Genomic DNA, 26,603 nt, shown 5'->3' with positions numbered 1-26,603 from the left:
AGGTGAGACAGTAAAAGGTGAAACGATCATGGATGTATTACAGAGGTGGATGCAGTATTGGATGTGGAGCACTGTTTAAGCAAAAACATCTGATTTGAGCATGTGAAAGTACCTGGGTTCTACTGGGTCCATAGAGCATGCACACTTGGAGTGACAGTCCCTCAGCTCTGATCTGCCTACAAAAATATATCTGAAATGTATTTTTTTTTATTATTTCAGTTTTCGTATTGGGAAGTTGATGTACCTCTAAAAATGTATCCGCTAAGACGTTATTGACATCTCTGTGTCCCAATGTAAGCTTATGGGAAAAAGTATTTTTAGGCCCACTGGCATCACGTGACGCTGCAATACCAGGTTCAGCCACCATGTGAAATTGGCTTCAACGGTCTGCGTGCTTCCTGCGGGCTTGGAGACGATGAGCAGGCAGAGACGGAGAGACAATATATAATGGTTACATGGAAAGGAGAAAGACCCATCGCTGACCCCGAGTGCTCGCGGTGGCAGTGCATGTGTGTGTGTGTTTGTGTGTGCTGTGTTTGCCTCCAGCAACTCTACTCTCAGCCACTCAGAGCCATTAGCAGTCCGTGGTCACCATTTGACACACAAACACACAGGTACACACACACACATATACACACACAAGCCTGGAGATGCCCTCGTGCGAGGTTACAAACCATCACTCTCCGGCTCCTTACTCGCCAGATGTGACTAAGACTCGTTTTAAAACATCCTCTGCTGCAGGGAAAAGGAGGGAGGGGCAATGGAGGAGAGGTGGTGTTAAAAGAAAAGAGAGTAGCAGTTTTAGGAGAAGGGGCTGTTGAGGGGTAACGTTTTGCGAATCTGGTTCTACTTAACAGAGCCCTGGAACACATTTCACAAATTGCAGACATATTTTTTCGAAAGGTTTTTGGGGAAGATAGTTAACCGGCAGTAATTTCCAACACATGGCGATCGTCATGTGATATTTTGAAAACACCAGGCAGACAGGCAGCTTCCCTCCCCCTCTCATGGACCCTCCCTCCTTCCCTTACTGTTAGCCTCTGCCCTTTCTTTTTCTGTCTGTGTCCACTGCCTTTCGCGTTTGATTTCCCCATCTGTCTCTCATAGATGCTTAATGTTATCTCTCTAGTCCTATCCCTTACTTCAGCACCCTCGCCTCCCTCTTTTCCCTATCTCTTAACATCTTTCTAAATCTTGGTTTTCCACATCTGTTTCGCCTTTTCATCACCTTCTGTTTTCCTACACATTACCCAGAGCAACTGCACTCTCACTTAGCCTATATTGCATATCACTACATCCCTCCCCTCTCCCCTCCATCTCTCTTTCCACATAGTAAAAGATAACTGTCATGTAAAACACGAGGGTCTTTACTGTCTGTTGGAAATTGATTTTCCTCTTGTAGACAGGTATATGATTTCTTTAAGCTCGGACAGATAAATTGGCTTAGAGCGACGGTTCCAGCCAGCTTGAGGAGAAATAAAAGGGGAGAGGACACAAATTGCCTCTTGGGCATGTGTGTGTATTGGTGTGTATCAATGTGTTTGTGTTAAGAGATTGAATGGATGCATCAGTGGTTTTAAATTGTGCTACCAGAGTCCAGCAGTCCACAGAGAGTATGTGTATGTGTGTTCTTGTTCCACTTTTTTTTTTCTCAGCCCTGGCAGAGGAAACGCTTTGTGCTTGTACGCCAACAAATGCAAGAAGTACACCACCTTCAGTGCGACTCCAAAAGAGAGGTCGTTGTCAAGTACAGTGCGCAGTTTAATTTGATGTATGCCGCAAGGATATTAATCCTCAGCAGCAGAAACGACATCACAATGGCAAGGAAGGCGACGCCGCAGTAATTGTGAGCGAAGCTGAGAAATGAAGACACCATGTCGTCAGCGTAAAAAGGTTGAATGTTAAGTGCTTTGCGAGAGTCTTTTTTGCTGCTGGCATGGAGTCCTGCCTGGGAAAACACCCAGATCCATTTGGGTTCACTTGGCTCTGTGTCGGTCTGCATGGCATCAGAAAAGAAGCGAGCTGTGTGCTGAAAGTCATTTTCAACAGGCTGGCTTCCATTAGACAGCCAAACAGGGCTCAGCAGAGCTTACATCTGAGTTATATCACCCTCTTTTTCCCCCCAACAGCAACATTTATATGATTATTTTGACATCATGCAAATGAAAATGACAGGCCAGCTTTATGTAAATAAACAGAGATTTGATTGATTTTCTCAACATGTTGGGCCCCGCTTGGCCCCGTGTTATTGTCTGATGGCAATATGTTTTCAGTTCAGTTATTATTCCTCCCGTAATGATGCTAAGCCTTCCCTTTTTCGCTCTCTTTCACTCTCTACTGTTCACAGACCTCAATGTTTACTTTACCTTTACCTCTCTCTTTCTCTCCTCTTTTCACTTTCTGCATTTTTTTTCCTCAATACATTCCCTTTGCCTGTCTTTATTTTACAAGACCCTGTAGTTCAATTTTTGCCTTGCAACAACATGTGGCAGGAATATGTTCAATCTGAGAGCATGCGTAACTGGCACTGTGAATCACTTTTATTGTTCCTTAACACTTGCTTCCCCTCTATCTGTCTCTGCCTGAGAGACTTTATTTCAACAGATGGGTAAAGCAGACTTTACTATAAATCTATTTTTTTTCAGAAAGAGTGAAGGACTTTGAGTGTTATCCTCTGCATATGTTTCATTTTCCAGTGTGTTTTGCAGGATTTTTGTGTTGTTCTATTTTTATTGTTGTGTGCTGACGTGCACTGGTGTACACGATAATGTTTGTGTGATGGAACAGATGGTGTTCAGACCTTTGTGTGCGATTGAGAAATCTCCTTATGTCTGTGCTGGCTTGACAAAGTGTAAACACACGATGCTACACTGAGAGAGAAATTACAATTCATCGGGAAAAGCAGAATATCCATTGTAGCATTTCTCCTTCATGTTGTCTTCATTATGATATCAGGGCAGGATAGTGTCACAGTGAAGTGAAATAAAGACAAAGTGCACTTAAAATGATATTTTTCCATCCTTCTTATTTTTATATAGCTAATATTATGATTTTAATGTGTTATCATAAAAATTAGGATACACTTACAGTAAGGACTTACATGCCAACATTCTTCTGTCAGTATTGGTCTTGTGAGAAAATCCAACCTTGCAAGCAAACTGTTTTTTGGAAAATAAAATGATTGGTTAAGCAACAATTCTAATAATAAAAAAGAACAATGTAATGACATTCAGGTTAGTAGGTTAAATATATTCTTGCTGCAGGAGAGAACAACATTATGGTAAAAGTTAAGTAAAACATAAACATGTTCCTGTTATTTCCTGGAAGTTTCAGTAAAACTTCATGCATGTATGTGCTTTGATTTGACGTAGAATTAACACCAGGGCAAACTGAGACAAAACAAGATAAGGACAAAAGATGTACTTGTATCAGTGTTTGAGCTAAAGAGACAACATATAGGTCAGTAGTTGTGAAAAGTGCTCCTGTGTCATAGTAAAGGAAAATGATTAGAGAAATGAGTGGTGTGTACAGCTCATTGGCTTCTTTCTTGAATCACAAAGTAAGTAAGGGGGAAACTGTGTCAGGCTATGCCCAAAGTTCCAGCATCCTTTAATGTTTGCTGGGAATTAGCTGAAGCAGAGGTCTCCAGAATACAGAAATCAGGGGGAAGGTGTGTGTTCCCACGACGGGAAAGATGCGAAGACAGGAGGAGGGGAAACAAGAACGAGAGGATGAGAAGAAGACAGAGGGGGGAAGAAAAAAGAGAATTGCACTGATGAAGGTGCTGCTCTCTTTTGCTGTAGAGGGAAATAAGAAAATGGAAATCAGCTGTGTGTGTGAATGTGTGTGAGTGTGTGTTGTTTTGTTTGCACTTTGTGCATCTAGCTGTGTGTCTGTGTGTACTTGTGTGTGTGTGCTTGTGGATTTGTGGTAGGGCGTTGCATCCATACATCTTCTTGACAAGCGGGTGGAGTTTGATGGGACATGCTCTGCATACTGCTCCATCTGGCTGCCGATTATTCTGTGTGTGTGTGTGTGTGTGTGTGTGTGTGTGTGTGTGTGTGTGTGTGGTGTGCATGTTTTGGAGGAGAAGGATGATGGGAAGAGGCGAGAGGTTACCCCTGTTGCATACCGATGGATTCCTCCTGTTCCTCTGTGTACACCGTCTGAATCTCAATCGTCCCACCTGTCCTGCGCAACAGCGTTCTTTAATACATCCGTCCTCTCCTTCTCTCCATTTCTGCTCCTCCCTTGTGTGTCTCTCGCTCCCTCTTTTTCACATCTGCACTCTGCACACAGAGCAATCAACAACACAAGCCACTATCAGAGCATCGCTGTATTACTTCATCTTTTCCATTACCTATCTGTCCCGCTCTCTTATTGTATACCGTGTGTGTATGTGTGTGTTTTTATGGGTAAAACACACCCGGAGGCACCATTTTGCACACATATGGGCATGTTGCGGACATTAGCGCTCAATTCACAGGCTTCCTGCGGATTCGATGCCTCACAGTTTTCACTTCACACCCCGGTGTGTGTGTGTGTGTGTTGATGGCGTTATGCATGTCTTGATTTTATGTCAGTGTGTGTGTGTGTGTGTGTGTGTGTGTGTGTGTGTGTGTGTGTGTGTGTGTGTGTACGGGGCATAAGCGGGTCAGTCTGTACATTTTTTCCATTTAACTCCATTATGATGATATCTTATGTCTGACTAATACAATCTTGTGCTCATGTGCGAGTCGGCGCACCGTAAATTGTTTATGTCACAGCCGCCAACTCTGGAAAATTCACCCAGCGTGATTGAAATCCATTGTCGTTTTTGAAGAATGGGATTTGCCTGTGTGAAGTAGTCTCGAGTGGCATATTACTGCCGCTGTTATCACATCATTTTCTGGGCCTCCAACTGTACGATCGCAGCAAACACACACACACAAAAAATACACACTCACACACACACAAAAAGTGGCAATTCTGGCTCATGAAGTGTGTAATTGAGATGGTTTGACTCTCTCTCCTGATGATAAACTTTGAAGTCATGCCTCTGTGAATAATCTAAAAAAATCAAGGTTAGGCGGCGTCGTCCCCGTTTTGCGGGGTGATTTGAATCCAAAATGACCTCGTAGCTTTTTTGATGCGATGATGAAATGCGAGGTTTTGATATTACATTGTATTACTGCCTGGAGTTGTGGGTTAGCAGAGTCGTCTCTGTAGCGTATTTGAACTGTTTCTCAGGGACCGCGTTCCTCCTGGATATCTTTTCGCTGCAACAACCTTGTTTTAGGCGAGTGATGTAACTTGCATGTAACCTCAGAAAAAAAGGCGTGTATGAAAGTCAGCGGGGGGATAAAATCTCTTTTTCTTTGAGCTTTCGGCTGAGAGAGGGTTACAAGCGAGAGGGAGAGAAAAGACGAAGACAGACAGCCAGAAAGAAAGAAAGACGGGGGAGATTTTGCAAACATGGTGGATCCCGTAATCATAGACGATGCAAACGGGTGATGTAAGTGTGAAGACATCTTTGTGAGTGGCAGGTATAGTCGTCCAGGGTTCTGCCTCATTTCTAGAAGCGCCCTGTGTGCCCTGAGGGGAAGATTGTATAGAGATTAAAGAAGAAACAAACACGATACATTCAGCTGTAGCCTGTAATATTAACAGGGAGCTTTTGATGGCGTGTTTTGAGAGCAGTTATGGACTTTTGTGTATTCAATCCTTGTCTTTAATATGAGATGATAACGAGGAAAGTACAATCACAGATTTGATGTTTCTCAACCTGGTGCTCCGAAACCTTCCAGTGGGCCTGTTTGCTTGTGAAATACAGAGAAATATTACCCCTTCAGCCAACTTCAAACTCTTAGACTGAACATCTCTTTGATTGACGTACCCACAACGCAAAGACGTGCAATCTCTGACAGTACAAAGAAAACATGCGGGGCCAAAGCTCAAAATGTTCTCACTGTGCAGTGTAACAGTGTATTGTGTAATTCTGACTTCATGTAGACAAAGCCATTATAACCTCACCCCATCCTGGGAGGTCATAGTTCATAGTTAGTCAGATATCAGTGCAATCACTTTCCACTTGTATGATATCTTGGAAACAACAAATACATGTAATGATAATAATCTGCGATTATCCTCAATACGTTTCGACACCTCTGCTTGAATTGAACGCTCACTCTTCTGTTCCTTTGTGGCTAAATGCTGCCTCTTCAACAGGCATCCTCGTCCTCTGCCATCCATTCATTCCTGGACGACGGCAATTCTGAGAAGTCGTAAAGCGAGTTAGACAAAGTCAAAGCACTCATCGGAACCCTTTCCATTAACGCTCCGCACATCAATACCTGTCCGGTGTTGGAATAACATCCATCCGCCAGCCGCAAATCGGCCCTACGTATACAGTATGCAACGAGCGTCAGCTAACAGGCCTAATAAATGGACAATAGATGTGCATTAAGTTCAGCCATTAACTTTTTAACAGACACATTAGACCGGAGGAGACATTGTTTTCAAGGTTGTTTAAGGTTGCTTGTTCAGGTTGGTGCTTTTTCAAACTGAATTATGCATGAGGTAGGAAGCACTGTTCAGCCTGCCTTGGCTGCTGTAATAAGACGAGGGATTGTCTGTCGTCGTCTCCATACATATTTTGTATTTTCAAAATGTACAAACAGACAAATTTTCTCATGGAAAATGGATACTACATACATTCGTTTGCCCCAAGTAGTTTTTCGGTAATGTGCTGCAGTTGTAAGAAGTCTTTTAGTTTTTTCACAAGATAGATATTGACTCGCTGAATTACCTTGTAGAGGGTGTACTGCTATTGACTCAAGTGGCATAGTAAATGTGAGTGAACGGGTGGGTGCGGCCCTTGTTGGTTAGAATAAAGCCATTGATTTGATTCTGCTTTTATGCTTTGCAGTGCTCTCAATCAAATCAGAAACAGAGATTCTGTGTGTGTGTGTGTGTGTGTGTGTGTGTGTGTGTGTGTGTGTGTGTGTGCGTGTGTGTGTGTGTGTGTGTGTGTGTGTGTGAGAGAGAGAGAGAGAGAGAGAGCCTGTGTGCATGTATTTGCTGTGTACATGGATTTCACACTTTATCCTTCATCTTCTTCCCCCAAGGGGCAGTGGAGTTTGAAATGCTTTCAGGGGTATACGTTTCTCTCATCTCCCACAACGACTGCCCCCCCCAATCCTCACACTGACCCAGGTGTTAATCCCCAATTACAAGCCTGTAACCAAACTCATCTTTTCACGCCGCCGCAGGGCCTCCAGCACCATGCAAGGACTACAGATGGATCTTGAGTTCAAACATTTATGCTTTTCCCCCTTTTTTCACGAGATTCAAATTGAATATCCATCTTTTTTTTTGCATTTGCAGTTCACTGAGAAGTCGCACTTGGATGAGCAAGTCTTGACACAATCCAGTCTAAAAGATCTATCTCGGGGGAAAAAAAACGTTGACAATAACCACCTATTTTTATCAGAAATTCACAATGTCATTTCTAAGTTGTCAACTAGTGAGTGGCAAGAGCTTTTATATCTCCAGGAGAAAAAAAAACATAAGCAGAAAAGCCGTTATTGATCTCTTTTCCTTCAAAAGCCCAACATTTTAGATCAATTACAGTAATGATGCCAAACCATCAACATTTTATCAAATTTTATAAAGACTTTTATGGTCTGAGAAGTCTCACCATAACGCTGTTCACCCAACATAAAAGAGACTTAAGTCCTAAACTTGGGCAGACAGCAAAGTCACAATAAAAAAAAACTACATAAAAATGTAAGTTACAATAAAAATGGTGATGTTGAGTGTATTTGATAACTTGTATCATCGATGATTGTGGAAAATGGAGAAAATAAATGCCATTTCTAGATTTTTTTCAGCATTATGATTTTAGAATTATTTAGATTTATTCATACAGACTGTTTAGAAAGCAGCATTAAAAATCACAGATTCCAAAATTAGGAGTATCTACAATATAATGTATGGACTATTTTGCTGAGTTCAAATCCACTGGAAAGTATTTATCAGAAAGTACCTCAGGGAAATAATGCGTCAGATGTTCTCTTGAAACACCCCTCTTTGTTTTTTTTCAACAGGAGTTTATTCTAGACATTTCTATCTGCAGACAACCTGAAGTCAATATCTGATTCATGGTTGTATTGTGGGGATGTGAGTCATTTCAAATTTTGCGATTGAGTCACAAAAAATGATGTGGACCTAATATTTGACAATAGATCACCATAATGACTTCTTCATTATCAGAAAACAAACAAACTGAACCATTTTAAGTATGAGCTCAAAGACTCAGAGGAACAGAGTAAGTAGAACCATGTGCGATACGTTAACTTCTCTCTATTTAACTTGGGTTCGTTAAGCGTGTACATTCAGACTCTCGTGTTTGACTCTACAATGATGAATTACCTTGGGCCCTGTCAGCCAGCCGTCCTCTTTAATGACCTTGTATTTTCATAGATCATATTTAGGCAGGCATACAGGATATGATAGCTGGCAGCCAGAGGTAAGACTATATGTTTCCACTCGCTACTCTGCTGTAGGCTGAGTTTATAAAATAAATAGTCCAGATATATTTTTTTTACTGCAGTGAAATAAGAGCAGTAAACCTTTCGGCTGTACGCTAATCCATGTTGATAGAATGAAAAGAGGCTGTGTGTGTGTGTGTGTGTGTGTGTGTGTGTGTGTGTGTAGACAGAGTATAGAGGCAGATATTGCAGCTCACTGAAGGTTTGGAAGGTCGATCTGTTCTCTCCATCTTCTCTTTAAATTTGACTCTTCTTTCACCTCCATTCCTCTATTCTCTGCTTTCCTAATCACTTCTTGTTTTTTTCCACTGATCTCCACTCCGTATTCGCTCATGCACCTCTGTTCAATTCATCCTATTCCGCTCGGCATTTGCTGAGTCAAAACTTTTACACTAATATTTAGTTTTATGGAGTTCAATAGACTAACATGTCATTCATAAGTCAAAAGCAACCCAAACCTTACTTTTTTTAAGAGACTCAGCGCAAATTGAACACATCCTAGTAATCCAAAACAAAATAAGACTGAAGGTCTGTAGTGTTCTGGGGTCTTAGTTTAGGATTTGCATCTCACTGTTGACTCCAGTGAGTCTGTGCCGGTTTGCTGTGAGACTGATCAACGTAATGCAATCCCAGAACCCATTGGCAATAACTTAACAACAGATTGAGAAATGTCTTTAAACAGATATCTATATGCAAGTGCAGCTAGTAATCTCCTTCAAGAGGTTGTTCATCAACACCAACTATTCTCTATAGTTGCTGGTTGGACTGTTAACTAAGACATTGCAAAGAAATGGACGTCCTTCATCCCTCACCACTGGCTACACCGGAAGCTCAGAACAAGTCCTCTGTGGCTCCCTGAGACTACAGTGTCCTCACAAAATAGCTGACAATATTCCTAAATTCCCATCATAGTGACTATAGACGTCAGTGTATCAGCATTTATTTTAGTTTCACATGAACAGCTTATTTCTTGTAACACTTAAAATAAATGAATATTTACCTTTTTGTATGCCACCATTCTTAGTAAAGCTTCAAGAGTCCATTCTTTTTTAAAGTTCTGTTCATGATGGCGTTAGGTGTAATTAAAAAGTCTATTTCTCACCATTGTTTCATTCATTTACAACACGTATCTCTTATTGCGTTTCCAAGGGGTCAACATGCAGAAAAAACAAATGACCTTAATGTTAAATCTGAAAATATGTATGAAGACACTCTCTCGCTCTCTTTTTTTTTTTTTTTAATTTCAGAGACATCTCCATCCCTCACTCGCCTGCCTGCTAAAGCCGAGCTAGCGTGACTAAAATACTTAGTCACAGTGCACCTCAGCAGCAACCAGCCACAGTGACTGAGGCTCAGGCCTATAGCTAACAGGCTTAGAATATCCTGTCTCTCTCATATGAGAATTCCTCTTTCATGTCACCTAAAACCCAACACTGCAGATCCAAACTGTCGGCATGGCGTTTATATAGCCTGTAGTGTAAACACTCGAATGCACAAACACTGAGGGAAAGTTTGAAATAACTGAAGTTACATGCAAACTATACGATTGCATAATAGGCTGCATACGCAAAAACATCAATATGTCCTTTGGGTCTTGAGAAAAATGTCTAACAAGGACTATCTTTTTTCTGGAACATTCAGTCGTACCCCCCTGATTCTAGGGTGTGTGTGTTGTTGTTGTTGTTGTTGCCATAGTTGCGATATCAGTGTGGTTGTATGTTTGAGTGGAGTCCCCTCCACGATAACAGCTGTATGTTCCAAATGTCAAAGATTGCACTTCTGTTTCTCTTGCAGCCCCCTCCCTTCCCCTCTCCTCTCTCCATCCTCTTTTTCTCCTTCCTCCTTTTTTTTTAATAATCTCTTCTTCACAATGTGCCTCAGAGAAGGTTGATAACAGTGTGTTAACTCTGGAATAGCCTCGTTACTGCTGTTATTGTGGGAAGCTGTGTATCTTATCCTGCAGAAAAATTGGGCTCAACCCCTCGTGAAAGTGTGCGATAAAGTCTTGTTGACACATTTGATAGGGTCACTTATCGGTTGAGAACAATTCAACTGAATGAGGCGAAAACAGGCTTGTCCTCTGCAGAGATGTTTGGTTTTTGATGAGTGTTTTATGTGCCAAGTTTAAACCAAATATAAGATAAGAGTTATGGTGAAAATCGCCACATTGTGTAAGAACTGATTACAGTGAAGATTGGCATGTGGTATGCAAATACGATTAGCTTTTCATTAACATTATCTATATGTCAAATACAGAATAATGTGTGAACTGAATCAGGGAAATCAGCATGCTGTTTGTATTCATGTTTATTTTTTTGGTCTTACGTTTGAGTTGTCTGATTTCTTACTTAAGTATTGTAGGAATGATTCATTTCTTTTCTCTAGGCCTATCTGTAATGCTTCTTTTCTGTCCTTTTGTCATTTTATCTCAAGATAAATTGAATTTCGTTCGTTTTGATATCTTGAGATTACTGATGAGTTCTTAATTTTCTGCCTTGTTTCAGTAGATGTTGTTGTTTTTATTTTATTTAACCTTTATTTAAACAGGTTGGTCCCATTGAGAGTAAAAACCTATTTTTCAAGGGAGACCTGGCCATGACAGGCAGCAGCAAAAACACAAAGTTACAGACGGAAATACAAAGAGAGTCAAAGTACAATTTACAAAAGCACATTTTGGATTAAAATAGAACCATCTATGAGTCATATCTGGGAATCAGTTGTTCAAACAGCCGAGCTAAAACATCGACATGTGAATTCAACATCAAGGGATACATGCATTAAGCCGGAGAGTATGTTTGTGTGTGTGTGTGTGTGTGTGTGTGTGTGTGTGTGTGTGTGTGCATTGTGTTTGATCACTGCAGTTGTTCACAGTGGATGATGGTTTGTACATCGTGCATGCAGGATGACACAGATGGTGGTAGAATGACTACTGGCTGCAGATTCACGCTCCTCTCTCGGGTGTCTGTGTGTGTCAGCCTGAGCCTTTTGCATCAGTGTCAGTGTGGCATGTAGACAGACATACAGGCACTTTGTTATCAGATTACATCCTGTTGCCATACGGTGCAAATGATGATATAGATCCTTTAGGCACACAGATGTGGGGTGTGAAGCCTTTAGCTGTTGTGTGTATTAACTATCTGAAGCGATCAGCATGTAACAACATGTTATTCTTATCTTTTGCTTCATCCTTTGTTTTCCTTCAGATCGCACTGGGAAGCTCTCCACCATGCCCGACTCACCTGCGGACGTCAAGACACAGTCCAGGTTGACCCCCCCTACCATGCCGCCTCCACCCAGCACACAAGGAGCTCCCCGTAACAGCTCCTACACCCCCACCACATGTGAGTTAAGACACACTAATAGCTCTGCTCTAAGGGGAAATTGATTTGATTTACCTAAAGGGTTTACAACACGGCAAATACAGTTTTCTTGTCAAACTTTAAATAACATTACAAAATAACAGATTTGTATGTCTTACATTCCATATTCTGTTTCATTTACACCCTTAGTGAAGCACAGCCAAAAGAAAACTAGCAGTATACTACTGAAGAATCTGTACATTTGATCACAACAGTCGAGACAACAAAACAAGAAAGGAAGTAGTTGTGCTCTAGGCTCAACAAAGGATGTGATTTACAGTTTGTTATGTGCTACATATTTCTTTGTGATGCTAGTGATAGCCCAATCCAGAAAGGTGATACAAAGACATAGAAAGTTTTGCCTCATCAGTAGCACACAGCTAGGGAAGCCTACCCAATTGCAGACCTTCTGCTCACATCACACATCTTTGCTTTATGACACAATGTGAGTAAAACATGTCAGTTGCTCTGATTTCCTAATTTACAAACCAAAGTTAAAGTCTTCTATTGAGTATGGCAGACCATCCCATTAGTGTTCTGTAACAAATTGATAAAACACACCTACACTTTGATATGATTTTAGATGCATCAGAACCAATTCTATTTGTAGAAGATCTAGTTTTTTTGGACATGTCATCCTTACCTTAATATTTTTTGCCCTGTGTACCAGTCACATGACCAAAGTTGAGGTTTTAAATGTCACAGCATCCTGACCTCGTGGTCAAAGTTCCAGCTGTGTGGTGAACTCATGTTAGTCTTTGGGAAAGAGAGCACTGGTTTTGGACACGTCCTTGACATCAGCAGATACACTGATTTGATTCCCTGATTGGTTGCTTCACAAAAGCTGTGTTGCTGCAACAGACTGTGTATCAGACCGGATAAGAGTATTTTCTCCTTGAATACCCAAAGAAAACAAACTCACAGCGACAATTTAAAACAGTTTGGATTTGAAGACTTTCCAACAAACATTGATCCTTCAACATCACAAGTGCTCCTTAATACGTTGTATTGAGCCTTTCCAATTCACTGGCATCCAAACACCTCACCCAACAAGTTCATTAATGTCCCTGCTGGTAAACCGCTGGAGCTTTGCCATGATGCACACATTGCATCTGACAAGCAAATTACAGCCTAGTATTCACTTAGAAGTGCATACTTATCACTTCCATGAAGAGCCCTAGAATCAAATACTCCAAGTCTGCACTCAAGTCTGCATTAAAAGGGCTGGTTCTTTGCCATAGAGGCATCATTGTATTCTCTTTCAATTACTTCTCTCTTTCTTCCGATCTGCTGTTTACTTTCTCCCTCTCTTTTAATCTTGATTTCTGTTTTAAAAGCTCACACTCCACAATTAACATTTGGGCTTCTGTGCGATGAGGGAGGAAAGGCCCCGACTCTCTCATTACACATGCCGAAGGTTTTAACAAAGCAGCACGCTTTGATTTCCACCCGACGTAATTGTTAGCAGATGCAGTTTGAGTATCTCGTCTCTCTCCTCTCTTTACAGCGGCGGCTTTGGACGACGGCCAGAGAGGGAGTGAGTGGATCACTAGTCAAAAGCTAATCTCATTAGAGGGAGAGCTTTATGCCGCCGTGTATCTCTTTGTACACAAACTACCCCCCACACACATAAACATGAACTGCTCCCGTGCTGGGGGAGCAACGGGAGGTCGCACTGCCCCTGCTTGTTTAGGCTACACGGAAGGAGGGGAAAGGGAGAAGGAGGCGCAGGAAGACAGCATGTCTCAGAAATGTGTTTCTAATGAGAGGATCAAACGTGCCGCCATTGGAAACAAATGTCGGGGACTGTGAATGTTTTCGGGGCGATGTATCATATTTAAAATCAGTGGTTAGGTCCCATGACGCTATTTGAAATGAGTTACTTGCTCTAATGAAGGGATACGCTTTCAATGAAGAAACACAACCCACCACCCTTAGGTGCCCCCGCAACCTTAACAGCATTTCCGTATACATTTAATATATGATGTGTCCTTTGATTGGATTTTAAGGCAAAGTTACAGATTTTGATTAACAAGTGTGTTTCTAGGAAAGTTCTGTTTCCATTTCCATTTAAATTTATTTTATTTTTTTATGCTAAATTCTCCACTTTGTGTCCTTGTTTTCTTTCAGTAACCAATGGCAGTAGCCACTCTCCGACGTCACTCAACGGCGCTCCATCCCCACCGAACGGCTACAGCAACGGTCCTAGCTCCTCCTCCTCCTCCTCGCTGGCCAACCAGCAGCTGCCCCCGGCCTGTGGCGCACGGCAGCTCAGCAAGCTGAAGCGCTTCCTCACGACTCTGCAACAGTTTGGGAACGACATCTCACCTGAAATTGGCGAGCGGGTCCGCACACTAGTGCTGGGGCTGGTGGTGAGTAACTCTCCAAATCCATTAGTGGCCTATTAGAGAATCATTCTGAGCGTTTGTTCAGCATGCCTGAGGTACCAGATGGAAAGGTTTAATGAGTGAAAAAATACTTATAATATTTTGAAATACTTAGCACTGATTTTGAAAACCCCAGGGGTATTTCTCTTAGGCTTTATCATTTTCTCATGCCAGAAACCTCACCCATCTGGTCCCTCAGGCATGAAGGTAAAATAAACACTACCTCTAGGATTGACATCCATCAGTCCTGTGTAGACTTTTACTCAATGCAGCAGAACAAAGACAGAGTATTGTTATCTGAGACAAAGCATAACATCAAACCTTATGCACCTGTAGCCTTTTGGATTGAATAGCCTCATTTTTATTTAAATTAAAATATAACACCGAGTAAAACTTAAAGCCAGTAGCAGAGGGGAATAACGATTAAACCTGTTACTTTTATATCAAGCTATAAAAAATGTGCAGGTCTTAAAACCAGACTCAGTGAGATGCAATATTGAAGCCTTATTTGATCATTTAGCTGATAAATAAATGGAATTTGTTCAAGAAATGGTGATTGCAGCTTTTCAACAGTGAGATAAAAGCATTCCCGATATCACTTTGGAGCTCTGGAGTCTTGATGCGTTCAAAAGCTAAAACAGAATTTGTCTAACTAAACTTCCAGTGCAGGGCATTAACGAGATGCACGCAAGGAATTACACAATTTAAACTTTCTTCTTGAGAGATGCTCACAAGCATCAGAATACATGAATCTAAGCAAGATGCGATGAGACAGATGTGTTCCTCCAGCTTAGTCGACGTGGTTATATGAAAGCTATATGAGGAGGGAAAAAAAAACATGTGCAGATCTACAGATTTATCACACGTCTGTGTGCTTTAAAAAAGATTTGAGCGTAACGAGCGGGGGAATACAGAAATAGTGATTGAATGTTGTGTGGAGAAGGAGGAGGCGGAGGAGACGGAGGGAGGAATTTTTTTAATTAGCCTCACAGAGCATAGCCTCCTTTTGGCTTCACTGTGTTTATTTTTCTCACCGTCTGCATGCGCACATGCCTCTCCTGTGTCATTTTGGCTTGCTTACCCCTCTCTCTCTCTCCCTCTCCTCTTCTTTTCCTCTCTAGCTCAGTGTCTCTCTGCCCCCCCCCCCCCCACTCAATTTTTTTTTAAAGAGTGACACCGTTAATTAGCTGGTTGTGTGCTGTGGAAAGGGAACGAGGGAGACTCAGGAGGTTTCACTAGCTGTCAAGAACAGCCCCTATGCAATCTGGGCGAACAGATGTAAGGCTGAATGTAACAAAATTCAGGTCTGGGAAATAAGGCCGACAGTGTGGGGAGGGAAAAAAAATATCTGCTTCCTTTTTTTTATATGTTCTCTGTCTTGCTATTTTTTTTTTGTCTTTCTTATTTGTATTTCTGCTTGTTGTTGAGCAGATTCATCTCTCTCGTTCACACTCACCTCGCTCTCTCTCTCTCTCCTCACTCTATCTTAGTCCTCTGCATCTTAGGGGAAGTAGATGTTGAAAATTTAAAAAACAGTGTCACCTCTGTCTTGTCAGATGTTAATTTGAGCTACAGGCGAGCAAAGGAGGAGATGCAGAACTGACAAAATGTTTAGAGGTGCAGGGTTGACAAAGTGAAAAGCGTAACCTAGTTTAGACCCCCTGCTGCTCCAAATACAGTCATACACTCCCGCTGCTTTTACCTTGCGGCATACACACAAATACGCCTGGTTCATAGTGTATTTTGGTCACTTGTCAAGTCTGACTAAAGAGAAAAACAGATTTTTTTTGGTTGACGTTGATGTCTGAAATGCGATGGTAAATGGTAAATGGAATGCTCTAATATAGCATTTTCCAGTTTTCCACCACCTTACAACACTTAACACTACATGCCACACTAACCCTTTCACACACACAGAGTCACCCACTAGTGGCAGAGGATGCAAATGTACCAAGCCACATTCACACACTGTCACACCTTCAGGGGCAATTGAGGCGGCAATGCCTTGCTCCAGGACATCTCAACACGTGGATGATTGAGCTGCTGGTCTACTTATTTGAAGAAAAAAAAAGAAGCAAAGCCTCTCTAGCCCTGAGTCACAGCTATAGGCACATCTACTGTGCTGATAAAAAAATCCAGCTGCCTTGAAATGACCAAGAACACAGCAGAGAATTATGAGTGTGATCGTCAGAATTAATGGCCAACAGATGGAAACAAAGGAGAAGTCATGAAGCACTGAATATGTTGAGCTGCAAAAATATTCATTATTTCCATAGTTATGATATCAATTGATGTTTTGTCAATTTGTATAATATGTCAGCTTTTTAGGTTGAAGTACAAAAAGGCAGATCTTAGCTGATACAAGAATAGGCAGAAAGTAACTTGATCAACAAGTCTTCAAACTATTAAGCTTCAATGTTTAGATAAATATACAGAATGCAGTTTTTCTTTTTCGTTGTAATAAAGCTACAAGTCCACCACCTCCCGGGTTCATGTTCCAAAGAGAGCAAAAAAAAACTGATGAAAGAGAGAAAAAAGAAAGCCATTCTCTTCCTCCTACTGCATATTTTTTTGATGATGTGATTCCTGCGTGTGTATTTGTTTTGTTAATTGACGGAGATGTGTGTCTTTGTTTTCTGTGGCTCTTTGCGCCGTGGCTCGCCCCGTATGCTTCCTATTAACAAAGACCCAAAACATTCACTGCAGGCAGGGATCTAGCTTAGCTTCCACTAAGTAATATTATCACTTAATGCCTTCCACATGGACTCATGTGTTTTCTCTTCATCTCCCTCTCTCTCTCTCTCTCTTCCAGAATTCCACGCTAACCATCGAAGAATTTCACTCCAAGCTCCAAGAAGCCACCAACTTCCCCCTGCGACCATTCGTCATCCCCTTTCTGAAGGTAGATGTTTAAATCTGCACTCACTACTGAAGGTTCGCCTGCCTGATCGAGCAAATCTGGAAGACATTTAGCTAGCCCAGATCCAGATGTGCATACTTAAGTTCACCATATTTATCCCTTTTTCTCTCTATTTTTGGACTCTCTTCCCTTTGCATTGTTATTCATCTCTCTCTCTCTCTCCCTCTCTTTGTCTCTCTCTCCCTTCCTCTTAAATCTATTCATAAACTGTCTTTTTCTCCTTTTCACTGACAGTCACATGAAACATGTCGCTTTAAGTCTTCTTACTCTCACATCGCCTCTTTCTTTCTCTCGCTCAATCTGTGAATTCCCTCTCGGCCTATTACACCAAACTTGCACATTTTGAAGATTCAAAAGGATCTGTACAATATTTGAACCAGGTTTTTTTCTTGTTGTGGTTTCTTGGAAATGTTGCTTGAGGTGCACATTTAACAGAAAGAGGTGTACAAGAAAGCATGATTGAGGGTGTGGATTTGGTTCAAGACTACTTGTTCCCTGATGTGTTCCCCCCTCTCTTTCACTTACACGTGTGTTGTCATCGATTCTTCGTCCAACTACAGGCCACATTCTCCGCAGATGTTTCCCATTGAAGGCCTTTAAGGTACGCTAGCACCAGGAAGGAGCACTCTTCTGAGCATCCAGCCATGCCGCTCCTTTAGCCAATTTGCCGCCTTGATTTCCCCTCGTAATCCGGCTGTTTGTTCTTCAAAGGAGCATAACCTGAGTGTCTTTCGGCTTTAAGGAGGTAGAGCCGTTTGGAGGTCAGCTGCTATGTTTCGTTTTGGTGTCCAAAGATGAAAAAAAATTGGGACTGGGTTGAGTATCGAGGGATGTACTGTTGGGTCTTTGTGAAACTGAGATCAATATCAGTGTGGTGCTGAGAGAGGAAGAGCAGAGACTGGCCGAAAATGTAACTCAGAGCTCATTTGTTTCCATTACACACTTCTGATTCTGTTCAATTCTTTCTGTTCAATCCCTCTATCCATCCTCTGCTCTGTTTGTGTCTGAGTGACAGGCATGAGGTTTAAGGAAAAACAATGAATGTCTTCTCCATTTACACTCTCTGCAGATGTGTGCATGCGTGCATTTGCAGATGTGTGCATGTGTGAGTGCACATTCAAAAGACTTACATTATTGTGTGCAGCAGAAATCGGTCCCACTAGAATCGCTGCTCGAAACAAACAGGGGGCTTTGTGTCCTACCTGTCTCCTTCCATACATCACTCTCTCATCTTAACTTTACTTCATCTTTGATTCCCTTTTCGCATTTGTTCTCCCTGTATCCCTTCCCTGTCTCTGTTTACTGCTCCCCATCTCTCCATCCTCCCTTCCCTCCTCCTTCCCTTCTTGTCTCCTCGCCAGATGGTCGGTGTATCACTGGGATGGCTGCGGAATCAAAGATGCAACTCTTTTTTTTTCTCTCTCTCCCCTCAATCGCTCCTTCGCTCGCTCTCTCTCTCTTTCTTTCCCCAGTCTAATTTTAGTGTCTTCCCTCTGCGGGGCCTTTAATGCCAGTGAACATATGGTAGCAGCGAGCGGTTGAAGGTGTAGGGAAGCTTTTATAGGTGCATCGAAGCACAGCTGCAACAATGCGCGTCAGGGTTTGGAGTTTTTCATTACGCTAATGTTAGACCGAGGCGACCCCTCTGATTTCCCCCCCCCCCTCATTCACTCCTAGCCAAAGCCACTCAACTCCTTTCCCCTTCTCTTAATACTTAACCACAAATTGGTTGGGACTCTTTACTGGAAGGAGGCAATCATAAACCACACAGCGCCAGTGACGTGATGTGTTGGCGGGACGCCTGCCACACGAGACACGGGGGTAAAAAAAAAAAAAAAAAAGTGACAATGTTTCTCTGTTTAAAGGGTAAAGTTTGCACTCGTCTTAGCTTACCAAGTGTTTGTTTTTCTTGCGTTGAGCTGTAATGACGGAAAATCTGTGAGGAGCTCACACGTTTGGCTCAAGAGAGAGAGATAGAGAATGGTGAAAGGAAATACTTATATAGATGTTCAACTCCCCAATTTCTCCTCCAACTGCAAATTACACAGAAAAGTTAAGTTGATAAAGTGCAGTGTACCCTGAATGTGGCATTTTCTGAATTGTGTTTTGGCACCGTTTGACAAAATGTCAGCTCCAGTTTTTTCTCAATAAATCATCCTGGGCAGAGTGTCGCTGCGGCTGCTGAGCACTACTTACATTTTCTTCTGTCTTATGCAAGTGCACATGTTGGTTACCTTTACTGCGCACAAGCAAAAGAGAAATGATGATGAGAAATGACCCAGACCCTTCAGTGGTCCCAGTTTTCTAGACTCAGTCTTTTTGTTCATGCATCGCCCATCTCACCAATCAGGATGACCTCTAATTAATGAGAGATGAGTTCAGCGGGGTCAAGGCAATCTATATTATGCTCTTTTTTTTCCAGGGGGTAATTACGATCGTAAACTATTAACGGACCATTAACTCGGGCAGGTGAAGCGAAGAGTGGCGCTTGGCATTTCTCTTATTACAGCCAATTACTGGAGAAGGATTTGTGTCATTATAAACTGGGGTTTGTTTTGCAAGTATTATATCTGTATGCATTTGGCAAGGATGAGATGGATGGGGGGGGGAAAAAAGGAGGAAATGTTCTGAAAAATCCGTCATGAATTCAGGAAAATAAGTGAAAGAAAAAAACAAAGCAGAGACTTAGGAGAGATTATGTTTCCGAGGACAAAACAGAGATTAACAGACTGAAAAACTAACAAAGATGGCTCCTCCAAAGGCTCCTGTGATGTATCTCGCCAAAGTAGCCCCCACTTTCAGTCTGAACCGGCCTGACGCAACACTTTCATCTTCTTGCTCTAAAAACGCACCCCATCAGATGTCTTTGAAGTCAACGTGCACATACCTGCACGACCCTGTCGCTCCCCCACAAGAAAGCAGAACCCTTCTTATGTCGTTTCTTTTCTTTTTTTAAGTGTTCAGAGAAACTTCTGAGGTGTTAATGCACTCTGGGTCACAGAAAGTGCCAGTGGTTCAGTGGTAATGAGCAAACTGGGGTTAAAACACATGGACAGAATGGATCTCTTGGTTGTTTTTGGAATGAAAAGATTTGTTTGTGATGTGCTTTAGAGCTTTTACGTGTGTGGATGAAAGAGATGCATCAATCAATTTATCTGTTGGTGTAAAAATCATCAAAAAAAAACTATTTGGCACAAAGCAACAGATAGGCCTTGGAAAACAAAAGCAGGACTTTTATATTCTAGCAGAATATTTTCTCTTTTAGCGATTACAACTGAGGCTTTCTGCTTTCAGTCTGATATTTTGTTTAAAGGAAAAAGACATATTTGATTTTTTTTTATATAGTCTTGCTTCTCTGCTGAGTTTAAAGAAAAGCATACTGATTTAAGTTGTTACATTTCTTCCGGTTTCTAAACAGCTGTTTTTTTTCTTTTCCTGCAGGCCAACCTGCCGCTCCTTCAGAGGGAGCTGCTGCACTGTGCCCGGCTGGCCAAGCAGAACCCTGCTCAGTACCTGGCTCAGCACGAGCAGCTGCTCCTGGACACCAGCACCACCTCCCCCGTGGACTCCTCTGAACTCCTGCTGGACGTCAATGAGAACGGCAAGAGAAGGACACCAGACAGGTGGGTGAATCAGAAGCAGAATATGTCTCAGCACTTCTTGAGTAATCTTGCCAGCTCCGAGCATTAAAGCGTCTGAGTCTTTTTTTTTTCTTCCTCCTCTTATTATTTGATCTCCTGCATAAATCCCTGTGAGTCAGCCTGCATCCGTGTGCACACATACAACCCTCTACAGACACAAGCTGAGCCAATGCAAGGCAATCGTGATGTGTTAATGTATGTATGGGAAGTGTCTGTCAGTGTGCCACAGGGCCTCATGACGTGCTCTGTTGGACATCTCAGCTCCGGGCTCCTGCTCCTAATGGGCCTGAACTGAGGAGAGGGAGAGATGTGGGGACGGAGACTTGCACACAGACACACACACACACACACAGGCAGACAGCTGTGCCTGATGAACAGTGTGAACGTATCTCTAAATCTGGATGGATGGATGTGTGTTCTGTGTACTCTTGATAAATTCCTTAATTTTCTCCTCCTGCATCATTTTAACTCCAATCTTTCAAATCACTACCCCCCATTTGTCGTCACATAGTTTGGTAATGATTAACGGATCCCTGCTCTAATTGACAAGCAGCAAGATATGACATCAAGGAGCACAACGCACTGTAAAAACCTCAAATCTTCCTTCTGAAAGTCCTCGCCAAAGGAGCAGGAACAGAAACAAACACAAAGTCGGACTATCGTTTTTCATGTTTGAACCTGCTGTGTTTTCAGGCCCCATAAAGTACATTTCATGTGGTAAAACTGAAAAAGAAATGAGAAAAAGCCTCAAAATCTGAATGTAGACTTGTATGAATTGTATCCCAATATGGCGTGGAAAATGATTTAACTAACAAGCCTTTGACAGAACCTTGTCAACATTTATGTTTTGTGCTAGGTTCCCAGTTTGGGCCTCTGCTTCCAGTGCAATATGAGCATGCTTTTTTGAAATAAAGATTTTCCCCAAGGGGTCGACATCTTTTGAATACAGACAGGGGAGAGGAAAATGTACTTTTCATATTTGCTGAGGGACAAAAATGCCAAACGCAATATTAATAATTCTCACCTCTCTCTCTCTCTCTCCCCCCCCCCCCCCCCCCCCCCCCCCCCAACAGTCAGATAGGCTGACTTTTTCTGTAATACCTGCATATTTGCAGGCTGTCTGGTCCACAGGGGAGTGAGCTTAGGGGAAAAGGTGTGCGTGTAAATGAGAGAGTAAGAGAGAGAGAGAGAGAATACATATGGAGAGAGAGAACAGTAAGTAGGCATCTGTATTCAGTGGAAAGAAATGTGGTGTTTGTGTGAAAGTGTGAGTATGGTTCATGTATGCACCTCTGTGTGTGTGTGTGTGTGTGTGTGTGTGTGTGTATATGTGTGTATATGTGTGTGTGCGTCTGCCTAGGGAGATGGGCTGATAACACTTACAGATGAGGCTCCAGCACCAATACGGCTGGCTAAGCACCTCTGGATTTTGCTTACCTCTGCTCTGTATTCCCGCTTATTGGATCCCGGTGTTGGAATATTGGAATTTCAATGGGAATCCTTAATTACAGACAACAAAGCACTATCAATCTATTCTGATTAATACCACAGTCTGCAAGAAACAGACCAAGAATATAACAGTACAATAAAAGAGGGGAGGGGAGGGACAAATGTATAGTCCAATCTGTGATCTGAAAACAAAGGCCCAACATTAAAATATAAGCTGGGAGAGCAAAGCTAGCACTAGACATGACGTTCAACTACTTTCTAAAGTCTTAAAGTGTTTATTATTATTATAGAGCTGAGGTTCTGACAGAACATGACAGTTCATTATGTATAGTGTAGTTTCATCCTATGGATGCAGAAATCACTAAACTGGTGACTGTCTGTGAAAGTGTGTAAATGCCTGTAGACACAAACATTGTTGCAGGAGAGAGAGGAGAGTGGGTGTGGGGGAGAAAAGAATGGATGGATGAGTCAAGGGAGGCAGAGAGAGACGGACGTATGGAGGGAAAGAGCATATGGAGAGCTGTGGATGAGCATTAGGAGCCCATAAAAACAGCTCATTAAGAAGTTCAATCTGTTCATCGGAGAGAGGGGAGAGAGTTGGGGGTTGGCAAGATTTTAACTGTGAACAGACACATGCAAGTGCAAACATGTGCACGCACAAACACACCTGGCCACATTCATCTTTGGAAGCAGGTTAAGAAAAAAAAGCTAAATGATTCTGTATGTATGTTTGTGAGTGTTATTTGTGAATGTGTTTGGACTTTAGCTGTGAATGTGTGTTTTTTTAAATAGATAGCAGGTCAACTAGAGCCCTTAACAGCTGCACAAAGGTCCATTAAAACAAAAAAAAATGTTTCAACCCATGTGAAAGAAAAACGTAAGTGTTCTAGAAGCAGTGACAATGAATGCCTTACTTCTCCCCCTAGAACCAAAGAGAACGGCTTCGAGCGAGACGGTTCCCTGCACCCAGATGTTCACCCCAGCAAGCGGCCCTGCACCATAAGCCCCGCCCAGCGCTTCAGCCCCTCCAACGGGCTCTCCTACCAACCTAACGGCCTGCCCCACCCGGGCCCGCTCCCCCCACAGCACTACAGGCTGGACGACATGGCCATCGCCCATCACTACCGAGACACCTACAGACACCCTGCTTCCAACCATCGGGAGATCCGGGAGAGAGCCAGACCTATTGGTAAGGACAGGGGGCGTGCATGTGTGTGTGTGTGTGTGTGTCCATACATTTGGATTATTGGACACAAACCAATCCCCCTACATGGCATCCTGACAAAGCTTTTACTTTGTAGTAGAACCAAGAGAAATATAAAGAGGATTTTAAATACAAATGCAAACAGTTACAACGGTTGCTACAAATTTACATCATTTCTCAGGCTTCTGCGTTCTCTGCATACCCACTGAGATCCAAAGCTTTTATTAAAATGAAAGGTCAGTGCCCATCCTTGTGCTATAGTAGGTAAATGAAACTGAAAACAAAGCTGATATGAATACACAAAATGGTACACTTAGAATCAGCGGTGTTGTATTAGAGACATTTTTCTGCCCAGACAGAGCTTTGATGAACTGTAATGACGACTTTTGCGAGCTCTAAAAATAGGAGAGACATTTACCATGTCTCGGCTGTGATTGATACTTATTGGACTAGAAGCTCAGTCATTTTTTTTCCTTCTGGCCTGAGGGTGGAAGAGAGAGATGAAGACAGCAAATAAAAGGGGGGAGCAAGGGAGGAGGATAAAGGAATGGATGGTGGAAGCTTTTTAACCAGCGCAGAAAAAGTAGAGATCTATGGGAGAAAAATAAATTATGGACAAAATAGATCCACTGTTTAACATTACCTTGCCTTGTGTTTGTCTTTCTACTTATCTGTCTGTCCATTCTTCTTCTTTTCTTTCTTACAGGTATGCATGCAGGGACCAGGCAGGAGGAAGTGATTGACCACAGGCTGACGGACAGGGAGTGGGCGGAGGAGTGGAAGCACCTTGACCATGTAAGAAAAGTAATAACATTTTTTTATTACTCTACCCTATAGTTCTGTCTATGTAAGGACTAAACTAGATTATAAGTGCTCATTTAAGCCTGATAAATCAAACAAATATTACATATTAGAGGAATTTCTTACCAGCTGTTCACCAAGATCTTTACGACTTTTTCAAATATATCACAACCAAAGACAAGGTTTGACTTAACATGCATATCAATGCTTTTAGTCAAATAAAGTTATACGTTAGCATGTAAATATACATTGTGAGTGCTGATTGCACTGGTTAACTACTAAACTCTATAATACAGATAGTATTAAAAGATACTTCCTCGTAAAATAACATGACAAATGTCAGTTTAAACATAGATCCTTCCCTCCAGGAATGCAATTAAAAAAAAAATATGAATCAGTTTATCTGTGCCTATGTGTAAACTCAGCGCCTTTGCCCCTCCATTTCCCCCCCAGCTGCTGAATTGCATCATGGATATGGTGGAGAAAACAAGGCGCTCACTGACAGTACTGCGGCGGTGCCAGGAGGCTGACCGCGAGGAGCTCAACTACTGGATCCGACGATATAGCGATGCTGAAGAGCTGAAGAAAGGAGCCGCTAGCGGGCAGTCAAGGCAGCAGAGCCCAGCAGCACAGGAAAACGCAACTCCAGGTGGGCGATCACACACTCTCTGTACTTTTTTACCTTTCATTGTTAGGAATTTAAAAGGACAGTGTAAAATAACTATTAAATATTTGTCTGATAAAGGCATGCTCGAGAGCAGTGGTTCTCACCTGATGGTTTGGGGCCTAAAAGTGGGTCATTATGTGTGCCTGGAAAAATCAATAGTGTCAAAAAGTTTATGAATTGCTTTTTAAGTTGTTTCTTTGTTCTTTCTTTGTCACGTGTTTGTACCTTCTGAGGCCCAAACTGCACAATTTTACATTCAATAAATCTGATAAGATGAAAAATATCAGAAATGTGGGTTGTGATTTCTCATGAAGGACCTTGTGGTGAGTTCTGAGGCTATACAGTTGAGAATCACTGCTCTAGAGAGATGGTATCTCCTTTTTCAGCAGATTTTTTTCCCAGAAAACTGATAATGAATGTGGAGTTCCCCAGGGTTTAATATTAGGTCCTCTACTGTTGAGGTACCTTTTTTTTGCCTCATCATATTCATATATGATTCATTATTATAACCATGGCTGTGTCTTTGTGTCTACCCAGAAATTCACAGGGAGCTGATGCACCGGCCTGTGTCTGGCTACGTCCCTGAAGAGATTTGGAAGAAAGCTGGTGAGTCTGTCGCACGAACACTTTTTCTTTACCTCTCTGCAGTTTCTAAGACATGTTGCTTTTTTAGAAATCAAGGCTTTCTTTTTCATCCATGACTAGAGGCTAGAAGTGAATGAAAATTAAACCTAATTCTTCCCACTCACCCCTATGTAGTCTGCTGTTGGCAACCTTCTCCCCTGGTTAGCTTGAGTTAATATGTCAGGCTACATTTGGAACAATCTTTTATATTTAATACAGAAGGAGATTTGAGTTTCACAACCACACCATGCACACTCCAAATATGATGTCAGGTTGTAAAACAATATTATTGCACCAGACAAAAAACGGACATAAATGACTTTCACAGCTGTTCCAGTGGTTTTGTTGTTAAAACTACAGTAGCAAGACTTTTTTGCTTTTTGGCACTTTTTTAATTATCCCAGAAAAAAGACATTGCAGCTATTCCATTTAACAAAAGTGTTGTTAATTTGAAGAGGGAAATGTGCAGAGCCAGTTAAGATCAAGTGTTGAAACTAATCTGTTGCTTTAACAGCTTTCATTAGTCCCTACATTTTTTTCAGCGTACACAAAAAGCATTCTTGAAACTCTTGAGCGCAGCTGCATTCACTATTATCGCTCTCTTGAAAAACTGAAACAATTTTCCGCTTAAGGTTCAATGCTTGCGGTATCCACTTTGTATTCAACATCAGTGATACAGTATATCTGCTTTTTAAACTCCTACGAGAAAAGAAATTGTCCCCTTGCTTGACCAAGCATGATGTGTGAGATACTCAGAACAAGTAATATGCATTTAAATTGAATTGAGTATCACCACCGGGGACTGCCTGCTCTCCAGTTCTCTCCTCCCTTGCCAGCTTTGATCGATCTTCCATCTAAGGCATTTGGTGTGTAATCACAATTCCATGCACAAGGCGTGTATCACATAGCACCGACACAATTTCCATGACTTCAGGCAGCACAGTGGGTTAAAGACAAATCCAACCTATTTTAAAAAATTTAGCTCAAACAAGATAAAGAGAAAATGTTTCTGCCTCTCTA

The 26,603-nt window shown here is 42.0% G+C and overlaps 1 protein-coding gene across 2 annotated transcripts in view; it reads left to right on the top strand.

The window, feature by feature from the left end:
* Window positions 1-26,603, top strand: part of runx1t1 (RUNX1 partner transcriptional co-repressor 1) — a 57,436-nt gene that overhangs the window by 23,565 nt on the left and 7,268 nt on the right. The window contains exons 2-9 of one of the 2 annotated variants that reach the window (XM_061059799.1): window positions 11,735-11,872; window positions 14,021-14,262; window positions 17,090-17,179; window positions 20,639-20,820; window positions 23,214-23,476; window positions 24,198-24,286; window positions 24,746-24,941; window positions 25,497-25,565. In XM_061059799.1, coding sequence (XP_060915782.1) covers window positions 11,735-11,872; window positions 14,021-14,262; window positions 17,090-17,179; window positions 20,639-20,820; window positions 23,214-23,476; window positions 24,198-24,286; window positions 24,746-24,941; window positions 25,497-25,565 — 1,269 coding nt within the window. Of the gene's footprint in view, window positions 1-11,734; window positions 11,873-14,020; window positions 14,263-17,089; window positions 17,180-20,638; window positions 20,821-23,213; window positions 23,477-24,197; window positions 24,296-24,745; window positions 24,942-25,496; window positions 25,566-26,603 lie in introns of both variants that reach the window. The other variant, XM_061059798.1, reaches the window with a different exon arrangement.

Source organism: Labrus mixtus, chromosome 16 (assembly GCF_963584025.1).
Source record: "Labrus mixtus chromosome 16, fLabMix1.1, whole genome shotgun sequence".
Lineage (NCBI taxonomy): Eukaryota > Metazoa > Chordata > Actinopteri > Labriformes > Labridae > Labrus > Labrus mixtus.
This window is presented reverse-complemented; position numbering and strand designations above follow the sequence as displayed.